At 29.9% G+C, this 13,043-nt stretch overlaps 1 protein-coding gene across 2 annotated transcripts in view; it reads right to left on the bottom strand.

The window, feature by feature from the left end:
* The window catches only part of LOC106463862 (AP2-associated protein kinase 1-like), a 66,261-nt gene that overhangs the window by 22,528 nt on the left and 30,690 nt on the right, over nucleotides 1–13,043 (bottom strand). For both annotated transcript variants that reach the window (XM_013923942.2, XM_022391480.1), the window contains exons 10-14: nucleotides 9,098–9,180; nucleotides 7,723–7,913; nucleotides 4,422–5,028; nucleotides 2,077–2,297; nucleotides 669–764 (exon numbers count right to left, since the gene is read on the bottom strand). In XM_013923942.2, the coding sequence (XP_013779396.1) occupies nucleotides 669–764; nucleotides 2,077–2,297; nucleotides 4,422–5,028; nucleotides 7,723–7,913; nucleotides 9,098–9,180 (1,198 nt within the window). The remainder of the gene's footprint in view (nucleotides 1–668; nucleotides 765–2,076; nucleotides 2,298–4,421; nucleotides 5,029–7,722; nucleotides 7,914–9,097; nucleotides 9,181–13,043) is intronic.

Genomic DNA, 13,043 nt, shown 5'->3' with positions numbered 1-13,043 from the left:
AAAAGTAAGTCTAATAGATAAGACTAGAAATAATATATATATATATATACACACACACACACACACACACATACGTATTAATAACCTGTATGGTGTGGTTACTTTTATGGTAACTAGTGAGTGAAATAAAACTAATAATATATTTATATATTCCATACAATACTAAAGAGCTCAAATACTAAGGAAAAAGCCTTGTCTAGGAATGGCCCACACCAGACACATTGTACATAAAATACTACTATTTACACACACACTTTAATCTGAAAAACTATAATAGGCTGCTTAAGAGTGAGGAGCTCAAAATTATTATAAAAGGTTTCTTTAAGTGTTTTGGTAATATTGTTGAATCAGCTGATACAAAATAACCTTGACTTGTTTATATTATTTTTGATCCAAAAAATATTTTGTAGGTTTTCTAGATATTTTTTAAACTTCAGTTATGACAAAACTTTTTATCTATGCAGACTGTTTTTAAATATTAAAATTTTTTGCTATATCCTGTTTAAAATTTAAACATAATTGAAGCCTACACAGATAATTCTGATGCTCCAACACAAACCTAGTGAACAAAAACATTATTTTAGTTTTATTACAAAGAAAGTACTTCCTCTAAAAACAAAATCAAGGTCCAAATTAAAGGCATACATACAAGAACAAGATAAGCTCACCTGATAGACTGAAAGGAGCGGCTCCAAAAGGATCAGGTTGAGTGAGTTCAGTTGCACTCATGACTAGACTTTCTCTACTCTTCACATTTGATATACCTGTAAAAGATTAAAAATATATCAAATTTCTGGTTTTGCAAATTTACACCCATCCACATTTTGCAAAAATTACTCTTATCTTAAATACAAATATATTTTGTAGTAATACAATTATTCTTTCAACTATCTATTTTATGGCATCATAAGTAAAATGTAGGAGTATTTTACATTAGCTATAGCTTTTATAGTATCTATACACATATGTCCATAACATGTAGAATTCATTTAAACGTCATTTAAAACTATGAGATTAAATTCCAAAAATAATTTTTCTTTTCATCTGTATATTTCACATATTTTTGTATCTTTTCTTATAAGATGCAAACTATTCATGTGTAATATAAGCTGATAACTTTTCCCATTAAACAGTAAATGCTTTTTTGTTCAACAATTATTATTTAACCTCCATCAACAATGATTTTTAAGGTTGAAGGTTAAATTTAACATGTGAAAACTACTATATCTTCAAAAACTGTTGCTACAATATCATGAAGCCTTTGGTGAAGCATTTCTTAATTAAAAAAACTTTCTTCAATGTTTAATAACTTTTTCGTTAGAAATATACAATAGATTATATTTTTTCTACACAAATTACTGCAAAGTAAGATGTACGTATGTTTTTTTCTAACGGGTAGTGTTACAAACCACAATATGTGAGTGTTTATTTTGGATATTCATGCAGAGCTGATAAAATACAGGGAAGGTAGCTAGTTAACATCATCCACTGTCAACCCTTGGACTACTCACTCTAAGTGAATAATGTGATTTGAATACCATTCTTATAATGTACCCACAGTTTCCAAGGTACTGTTTGATTTATTTTAAGAGAATGTGAAACAAAGATGCTTTGAACCATAATTTGACACACCAACCACTAGGCAAGTGGTTTCCAAAACTGTGTGTTACGGTAAGTTGCTACAGGTGTTGTAAGTTTCTCCAAACGAAGAATAATTAAAAACTTAAAAAAAAAACTACTACAAATAAAATATTGCATGTGGCAGCAGGGGTGTTGTATAAATCAAGGTAAATGGGGTTAGGGTGTCATAATTGCAGCTTGGAAACCACTGCACTAGACCATTCCATGTCTTGCATGTAGTGTAAACAATAAAACTTAAATCATTACAATGAAATGTATAACATAATTGAAACAAAAAGTGTCAGCTTTACCTGAAATGTCTTAATGAAATATGACAATACCAGCAACCAGTTTCATGATGTGACATTCTTCAGGTATACACACATACACATGAGCACATACACGCAAATAAATATAACATATATATATACACACACACACACAAATAAGACTTACTGCTTTGTGATCCTCTTCTAATTTTATCAAACTCTTGGCCAAAAATGTGATCTTCTGTCATTTGACTAAAGGACACAGCATCATCAAAAGGATTCCAATGATGTGGTGCTGGCTGTTGTGAAATAGATGCTGTTATTCCTTGAGTCCTGTGAGTTGTTCCATTCCTACCCTTTGAAGTTTCAAATGGTGCAAGGAACTGAGATGTTTCATGGGCAAAGTTTCTATAAAGTTAAATAAATATTTTAACTACAATCTACTCTAAATCACAGGTCCAAAATGATAAGACTAATGTAATAATATAAATTTAAATGTTCAAACTTGTAGCCGAGAGGTTTATTTAATTGTATCTTTTTTAGCTTCTTAATCATTTTCAGGTGAAAATGTAAAAATACAAATACCTACAATCTTCTGTCAGCAATTTATTGGATTATTATACATGTATATCCAAAAATAAAACTGAATTTGTGTAACTTTTACCGAATTGACTGACATAAGTAACATAAAAAAATTAGCAAAAAAATCTCAGGCTATTACAGCCAGCTCTTCAAATTTAAAATCAAATTGTGTCCTTTTGTGTTATTTTTTAAAGAATTTTTATTTATAACCAAATATAAACTGTAAGAGTGGCACATCATCCTACGTAAATATAAAGTTTCTAATAAGAAACCAAAAACCAAGATGAATTAGAATCCACACCTTTGTAATAGGCAGGTACTTTAACACCAGAGAAACAATCACAGCACATCCTTCTCAAAATTAATGTATATAAACTTAAAAATCAGCTGGTATAACTAGAAAATTCTGTCAATTTTGAATCTATAAACCAATTACATGAAGATTGAGCTTATGGCATTTGAACTGTATACTTATCAAATTTCATGGTCAATTACATCTCAGAAGAAATGCAATTTTGAATTTTTTGATAACACTATTATTACATAGTATTATACTGTATATTTTTTATCTCTCATCATCCAACCCAACTGGTGAGTCCTGATGCTGAACAAAATTCCTCTTGGGAGACAATATACCTGAAATTTTATTTTTAGACATTTCTGATTTTGAACCAAAAATTTACAAATTATGAGTAATGTGGAAAAAAAAAATATCTGCAGTTTACATGATTCTTATCATAAATTTGAAGGCTATTGGTTTCTAATGCTTCACCAGCTTTCGACATTTAAATTATAGTCATTAATTAAGCTTTAACTTGCCAAATAGCTAAAACAATCTGTCCAAATTCAGACATAATGTTCATTCATTGTGGAGTCTTTAATTGCCCATAAAAAAGTGTCAGCCAACATAATATATGCTTGTTTTACAGTAATTATTCAGGACATATAAATTTTATATTTTAAGAAATAACCCTTTAACACAGCATGAAAAATTGGAATGTTACTTTAAAAATCTTTTCAATGACACACCAGACAAAATTAAGTTTAAAACACAAAAGGCTAAAACACTTTCAAGAAAATCAAATGGTTTAAAACCAGCCATAAATTTCCATATATTAAAGGATTCTCTGAATAGGTTAAAAGACACTTAAAAATTATACCTTAGTCCATACAACCCCAAAACAAGATTAGTAGTGTATATAAAATTCCTTGTGAAACATGTCCTGATCTATATTATGGTGAAACAGGCCGAATATTAAATAAACAAATTAAATACCACAAAAATATCAAATTCTGCTGGACTCAACACTTCAGGCTTAGCAGGGCACATTCTTACACAAAATCACATTCTGTATTGGAAAATTAGTAAAGTTATAGTAAAACCTAATAATAAATTTCAATACATATTTCAAGAGACAAGCACATGAACATAGGTACCAATACAATTGTACCAACAGTATATTATGTTACTATCATAAACATATTTAACCTCTTACAATAACCTACAACACAAAGTAGTCATTGAAGAAGACACTAGACTGTGTCAAATATATGGCAAGTTCTTACAGAAAAGAAATTGTTTTAACCTTTTGTGTTTCAAACTTAATTTTATCTGATGTGTATGTAAAAAGCTTGTTAATGTTATTCACCATGACTTTTTAAAACTCATCCTTTATATTTAAAATGTTGCCTATGGTTGCTGTTATAAACATATTTAACAACTTTGAAACAATCAACTTTTAAGTACAGTAGTAACTCCCTACAACTTTTGAAATACACTTGGACTTTCTATTGCAAAGTATTTAAATACTAATCCTAAAATTTTATATTACTAATAATCCTCTCATATTGTTGTATCTTTGTTGATTTTTTGTACGTATATTGTAAATCTTTCAACATTTTATAGAAACCTTTCGTACAGTTGGATGAAATATTATAATGTATACTTACTTGTCAAATGCTGAAGTGTCACTCACATTTCTCCTATGAAAACTTCTTTGGCTAGGTGTAGGAGAAGGTGAAACACAAATAAGAGACTGTGAGCTGAAATCAGAATTTACTTTTGGTTCAGCTTCTACAACCACAGCTTTGTGGGAGATAGACCGAGGGGCTGGAATAGGTGGAACTTTGAAATCAATGCTATCACATGCTGATGGCTTGGGAACTTTTTGATTAAATGGGTGGGAGTAGTTCTTAGTTGGGAACAATGCCTCAAGGGATGATGTTTTACTTCTCCCTGAATGTTCAGTTTGTGGTTGATTTGGTGTCACAGCTGCTGAACTTGGTGCTGAAGTAGAACACACAGAAGGAGCTAACAAGACAGTCTGGCCTGCAGTGGCAGGGCTGGTCAGTGTTCGTGGAATATTTAAGGGCATACATTCAGTGGGTATCACATAAGAAGTAGGTAGATATGATGCAACAACATCCTGAAGAGGTGGCTGTGATGTTACTTGAGCATTATTGACAAACTGCTGTGATAAAGAGTTGAAGACCACCAGTGGTTGGGAAAGGGATGTTTGACATACAGGATGTAAGATGTTCTGAGATGGAAGGGTATCTAAAAAGTTAAATAAATAAGTATGAAGTTATAATTAAAGAAAAGCAGGTATTTAAGAAGTACTTTAACTCTTTCAACACGGGCTCTGTTCCAGGGACCAACCATGTGACCATTTTTACATGTATGTAGTTTTAATATTATAACTTTTAATACAGTATGTGTACTTTCATAAAATTTGACAGACTTTTAGCAAATGTTACATGTCATTTGTACAAAAAAAATCATTTTTACTACTCCGAGATCAAAGTAATTTTTATGTCTCAAAAATCTCAACCTTCATTTTCGTAATCTCTAAAAACCCCTCAGTAAATATGACTTTTTTTTTTACAGTAAAACTTTTATACTTCATCTGTTATTACCTCTACCCTAACAGTATATTTTATTCTTCAGAAAGTAGACAAATCATCAAAGTATGATGAAAAGTTGTAAAATCCGAAATAAAATGAGCAGCTTTGCCCCGTTTTCTTGATTATTGTTCATAAGATTTTAAAGTACTTCTCTAGAGAGTTTCAACTGCTAAACCTTTCACATTCATTTTCTATGTGTATTTTACTGTCTATGGCTGAAGTAGAAATCTGCTGAAAATGAAGCAATAAATCACCAATTATGTCAGTGGACTGTTTACGTGACACTATAATACAATACCTTCAAAAGCAACAAAGCACGCACGAATGGATAGCTGACTTGACCCCTGCTCCGAGAACAGGATGTCTAATGTATCGGATTATATATCTTAGTGTTTACTAGGAAATTTAACTTTAGTAATCACACTGCACTTAGAATCTGTGAAAACGTTTATGCCAACAACAGGATGTGAAATTTGTCGGCTTATGTATTTATCCTAAAGTGTCTTACAACAAGTATTCTCCAGGAATAAGACTGCACTTTGAATCTGTCAAAATGTTTATTATATGGTTTGGTTCTGACACAATAAACATTGCAATTGTTGAAATATAGGGAATTCTTCTGGGATGTTAAAATTTATTCACAAATGCTTAAGTTCTTTTTATTTTTCTGAAAACTTGCAAAAATAAAGAAAATACACCTCAAAAAACAAAGATTCTGAGTACTTACAGTGGTTATGAGACTGTGATTGAACATCGCACGTGCTAAGCCTTGCCGTAAGCCTTGTTTATTCTTCCGAATGGAGAGTGTAGAGCTATTTATTGTTTTACACTTCCAATATACATATAAAATAAAAATAAAAAATCAACTTACTATATTAGTGCACACAAAAACCTGTAATTTATTTGGGTGTCTAAATAAGCTTTATGTGAGTTTTAAAACATCCTGTTTCTCTTCAGAGCAACAACTTAGTTATCCCACTTCAACAGTTTAGGTGAAATTAGATTTTTCTCCTTCAAGCTATTTACAAATGACTACAAGACTTACGTACACAAGTAAATGCTCTTTCTATTGATTATAAACTCTTAGAAAAATAAAAGTAGGTGGGACTAGACAAGAGGTTTTGAAAGACTGGAGCAGTAGGAAGAGTCAAACTACTAGATTGGCTAAATATACTCATATCTCAGCAAATCAAAGAGGTAGGAGGTTTGTATTTTTAATTATAACTTGTCAATATCTCCAATTTGAGTTTCTAATTCATTAATTACTGCACACATAGTATGGTAGACATAATTAATTATAAACTGAACAATAATACAACAGGAAGTATTATGTGACATGCAAAAAATAATATTTATCATTATTCTCTTTATATTTCCTTTTAAATTAAGAAATTAAAACATATATATAATATTAAAATTTGAAATATAACCTCTGTTTTGATATGAATCCCTTTGACATCAGTAATAGCATAGCTATTTAATGAAATTTTGAAAATAGCTCTTTAAAATGTCATAACATGCACCCTTTGACCTGCCCGTAGCGAAAGAGTTAAAAGGGTAGTTAAAATGAGTACTGGTAAAAAAAGAAGCTGGTTGCCAGTTTGTGAATTTATATTTTTCTTACATATAATCAATGAAATAACTGTTTATATACAGTGTCATAAAAGGAAACAATAAAGTGTCCAGGTATTTAACATGTATTATTTGTGTTAATACATAACATAATTTGAACATGAATTGTTAGTACATGAAACTAAGGTAACAATAACATGCAGTTGTGATAAGTAATTTTTAGTACACACCAATAAATTAAGAGTCCAGTTATCAGTGATTTTTAACCTTCCTATGACCAAGATATCAAACACATAAATAAGGCTAACATGATCTATGTATGCCTCTTCTGGTAATTTTTAATATTTATTTGATGTATGAAACAAAAACAGCCTTATGATTAATTATTAGTTATATATTAGACCATTATGCCAATGTTAATAAAAAATGTGACCTAATACAGGAGCTATGGATATATAATGTACTGTAATTGAAAGGTTAAATAAATAAATGAACAATCAACTTGTTGCTTTAGTGCTACAACAATTTTTAAACATGTGCATCAATATAAGCAACTAATGCAGTATTTTTCTTCGGCAAAAAAAAATCAATCAATGCATAAAGGAATCTTCAACCAGCTACTTAAGTCTTTTATATAAAATAAAAGCAATTGTTAATCATTAATTCATTATAAAAGTACAAAAATATCAGTATATAACATATAGATATAAAATAAAAATACGTAAAACACTTATAATAAAACTAATTTACTTTATACTAACACAGAAAACCCCACCTTGTAACAAAATTACTTCAGAGAGTTGATTAGGAGTAAATGGTGTTACATTTGGTAAAGAACTGCGAGAAGAAGAAAGATTGCCTTGTGGCAGAAGTGGAAGGCTGCCAACAGTTGGTGGAGCCTGGGAACCTTTGGGTCGCTGTCGGGGTGCAACTGAAGTCTTTTCTACTACAGGAGCTGTTACAGTTCTAATAATGAAATATTTCAATTAAAATAAAATGAAAAATCTTTTATTAACAACTTTTAATCAATTTTTCTAGACACAAACACTCTAACTTAGCCTTAATTCAAAAAAGGTTATGGTATGTGTTACAACTCACTTGTATTTTTTGTTTATTAATTCTCATCAAACAACCAATTTTTCTTTTAAATATAAGAAACGTTAAATAATACAGGTGCTAATTTCTCATCTGTAACAAACATATGTATGATTTAAGGAAAAAAAAGATTCTGTAAAGCAACAAAGACCATATTTCCTAAAAATACAGTACATAAAAGTATAATAGGAAATTCCATTATAATGCCTTCAACCCGTTGCAAATACTATAACAGAAAAGTGATCCTGTTATTAAAAGAAGATATTTTGAGTAATTTAGGAATGAAGCACAAGTTTAATTTTTTGATAACTAACGCAGTAACATTTCTGATGAAAGAGTTAACACACAGGATCACACACAAAAGGTACAATGAATTAAAAAACACACCAAAACTCGAGCACTTTCAAATAGTTGACTATTCATCTTCAGGAGAATAAAGAATAGTAAACTATTTGAAAGCACTAAAATTTTGGGACTTTTTTTGAAATTTTATAGCAATTTAATAACATTTATTCATTTTGAACAGGTACAAATCTTAAATAAAGATTAATCACGTGAGACATCCAGTTCATGTCCACTTCGTGGTTTATTCTCCTGAAAATGGTGGAATTATTTCCACTGAAACATGCACAGTTTTAAAGTTTTTTTAACTTGTATTTTTAAACTTTACAAATACATTATTGTGCAAGTAATAAACATTGATGTCTCATTTGAATAATTTTTATTTAAATGTTTTTGCACAAGAACTGTCTGTTTTATGATATTGAGGTTCAAATCTTGTCTAATTCTTATGACTTGCAACATTTGTTACATCTCATGAATGAGCATGAAATACCATATCATTGGAGAAGTTAGAACAAAAATCTTAACATTTTCATCTTATTCTTTGACGTTTTCTCTAGAAACTGTTTGTGAAGTATTTGTTCACCTACCTGGATGTGATTATGTCCAAAGCTTAATAGTATTTACATAAAATTCCCTTATTACAGCAAATATGCATTAATATACATTAAAAATTCAGATAGGTATGGGAATTGGTCAAATGAAATGCTTGCCTTTGTGGTTTAGCTGTTGCTTTCTTAGCTTCATTTTCCATCTGTGGAACTGGAAGATGATTCAGATCGGGAAGACTAGTAAGCTAATTAAGATAAATAGATAGATCATAAATACATTCTGGAGAATTTATGAAATCTAGTAACCAAATTACCACTCCAAAAAACACAAATTTTCATTTGAAAAACATATAAACATACTCACTTCTTGTTTAGCATAGACTCTGAATAATTACTTTTTGCATATCATTGCATTTTTTTTCTCAGTTTGCAAAAGATAAAAGTACCAATAAAAATAAAAAGCACCCACTTTCTTTCCAACAAAGTGTATTAATCTTTCTTCTTAAACAAGACAGTACTGTTTATAGTATCATAAAAGGTACATATATTTTGTGTATTTTCATCAATTATCACTCTGCCAATGCACATACAAAACATGTCAGAATGAATTGTTGAAAACATTTAAATGTTTGACAAACACTAAGCAATGGTATATCTGACTTAACATGTGTTGTAAGCCTATAAAAGTTTAAAATAACCATGTATATAACTGATTCTATTTCAAACATTCTTTTTCATGCTAGTTTTCTGATCTACATCTATATATATGTAATAGTGTTGTCTGTTGTATGTCCATGTAACTATTTTGCAGGGGTGTGGATGGATCTTCACCAAAATTGGTATGGAGATTCATTGGGTTCATGAGAAGATACATACAAATTTTCAGTTCTGCATTTTGTGGTTTTTATGGCCATTTTTACAATTTTTACCACTACTTTGCCCCTGTTGATGGATCTTCACCAAATTTGGCATGAAAGTTTGGTGGGTCCATGAGGAGTTACATACAAATTTTCAGTTCAACTTTTCATGTCCTAAGATAACCTTTCATTAGTCATGAATTTACATAACTTCTGTCCAGGGGATGGGTACCCAGCTAGTAACCATATAAGATCATAAAATTTTATTTATTATTAAAAAATATGTTTATTCAGTTGATGAAGGTCTATGTCAATAGTTCTAAATGGAGCCTTTGATCAGGGATTATTTTTGTACGAGCAGCCTGATGCTTTTTTTCATTAAAAAGCAAAATAAAACAATAAGAGACAAATACTAAAATGACATTTTCTAAAAATACTCTAATATTATGCATTCAATAATTCTCTATTTAAAACTCAGTGGTTAAACTATAATCAACTCACATACATAATGCTTTTTCTCTGATGTTTCCTTGTACAACTTTTTATAATATAAAATAAATCAAAGGTCAATTGAATCAGAAAGCATTATTGAAATTTGTAATTCTTTAGTATTTTGTTTTCCTGTAGCCTACTATGAGTAAAATAAGTTTAACCCGATCACTGTCAGCTACTAACTTTCTGCATAACCAATGCAAGCCTTGCTATACTTCGTTTCAACAATAAAACAAGTGGATGAAATTGTTTTAAACTTCATTAAAACTTTCATAAATGCATGTAGTTTAAGAAACATAAAGCCTGTTACTTTGATACATTTAGTTTTTACATTATCATCTTCAATATCTTGGAAAATTACATTAGGAAATGATATTTATGAAATATGATTACAACATTTATATTTGTTCCAAATTTGAACTTCTTACTTTTTATGCTTTAGTACATTGTTTTAAAATCTCTAAAAACTTTTTATCGTCCAGAAAATGCAAATTTTGTCTATTTTTAAATTTTCAACAATTACATTATGGTACATTACATTACCTTATGGTTTCAAGTAATATAGAAGATTGAAAATAATATTTCTAAATAAACCTAAACAATATACAAGTATTTTTTTCTATTTTTAAATAGGATTTTACATTTATATATGTACATAAAAAACATTTTAATTTTGTTTCATAAATGTATTTTTATTTCAAGTTTATGTTTCATTGCAGCTGTACTTTTGTTTACTGTGCAAAAAAAACCATAAGGTTAGCAGCGTGAACTTCGTACGTTTGCCCTAAACTCTATCATCCCTATTGCGGGTCACTCTCGTTCAGCCCAGTGTGGGCGCATTTCAATGTTACTATAGATATGATAGTAGGAAAGCTTTTCAGTACTTCAATATCATATCTTTGAACTTTCAAACAAGTTTATTTCAACATATGTCCTTGTATGTTGTTTCACTACACAGACAAAACTAATTGCTACTACTAGTTAATGTATGTAGTAGCTTACAGTACGGGTGGTTTGAATAACACCACCCAACCCTAGTTACATACTACATTCTGTTACAAGACATTACCAAACGATACAGACACCATAAATTACAAAGAAAATCCCTTCACAGCACTCAAAAGATTAGTCTAGGTCACATTCCTCTCATTATAGGCAAGATTTATATTGGAATTTGAAATTTAAGCTCTTCAGTGTATTGACACCCCAACTGTGAGAATGTCACAGCTTCCTCTGTAATGTTGAGACGAATGTGTTTAGTCTGTTTCACAACCAACAGATGGATTTTATTTTTGTCACTTGTACACTGAGTTTTAACACATATATAAAAGACTCTTACAGAAATGAAACTTCATTTACCAAAAGAACCAATGCACAGCAATTTGCAAGTCTTCGCTAAAATCATTGTTGAAATCATGAAATTGGAGCACTTCAAGTTTCATCTAAGGTAAGATGTGCTTTTTTATACATAACAGTTATACATATTCAAAGATGTTATGTTGCTAGAGATGAATAATTAAACATGATAACTTTACTGAAATTAGTTTCACTTTATTTTATTTTATACACACATATATATCACCATGGAGTGATATCTTTTAGTAATATAATGTCAGATATACTTAGTTTTATTCATAAACTGTTTGTTTGTATTAGTTCTACCTGCTCTTTACACCAAATAATAATTTATTGCATATATTTTTAGTCTCCTGTATCTCTCAACACCTATTTGGATATCACATAAAGTAAGATGTATGCATTTTTTATATAACACGTAATTAGTAAATTTCCATAATGTTTATCACAGATTCATTTGTTGTATATCATATGAATTAGTTTTTACTATATTTTGTGATTTTGCTTATGTCCATGCATATACAAATAAAATGTACATTTGTTAAATGTATTCTTAAATTCAAATCTCAATAATTCAAATGTATATGCATCATGCTTTCATTATGTCAACTGAATATTAATAGCAGATCAATTTTCTTAGATGGAAGATATTTCAGTGCTTAGGAAAAAGAAAAATATTTCTTTAGATGAAGCACTGAAATTGTTTTTTGCTTCTTCCTCTGAAGAAGTCTCTCTTTCTGGATTGAAAGAAGAAGCCACAATAAATAAAAATGGAGAGGAGCATGAACCAGCATTGCTTGAATCACTTTTGCTTGAGGAGCCTGACTTACCTTCAATGGAAGAAGACTCTCCTCATGACTACCAACAATCTGAGGTTACTGATCTTCCCATGACCAGCACTACATCAACTTACAAAACAGCCAGAGGCAAGAAGACACAAGAAAAGCCCCTGACCTGTAGTGCAGAATAGAAATGAGAAGTTCTCAAAGATGAGCAACCCAGATTGTTGGGGGACTTCATCCAAGGAGAGCCTGTTTCCCGTCAAGCTTATTTATAGTCTAACATATTTTGGGATTTTTTTTTATTAAATTTATCTTCAAACTTCTTTAAATAAAGCAATTTAGTACAAATAATTGAATGTTATGCTACTATTTACAAAAATAAAATCTGAAAACCAGACTTCGGGTGAAAGGTCAATATAAAAAAAATAAAAAAAATATATATATATATATATATATAAAAATGTATAATCTTATGAGATTTAAGCTATTTCATCTAAACATTTATGTTTTCGTGTTATAACTTGTGTTAACTCTAGAATGAAATATGCATAATTTATGTTTATTTCCTAGTTTTTTATGGTGGTTGCGAGATTGGTCAAATTTAACAAACCCGTATAGAGA

This window comes from Limulus polyphemus, unplaced genomic scaffold (assembly GCF_000517525.1).
Source record: "Limulus polyphemus unplaced genomic scaffold, Limulus_polyphemus-2.1.2 Scaffold1505, whole genome shotgun sequence".
NCBI lineage: Eukaryota > Metazoa > Arthropoda > Merostomata > Xiphosura > Limulidae > Limulus > Limulus polyphemus.
Note: the sequence above shows the minus strand (reverse complement) of the source record. Positions and strands in the feature narration are given on the sequence as shown.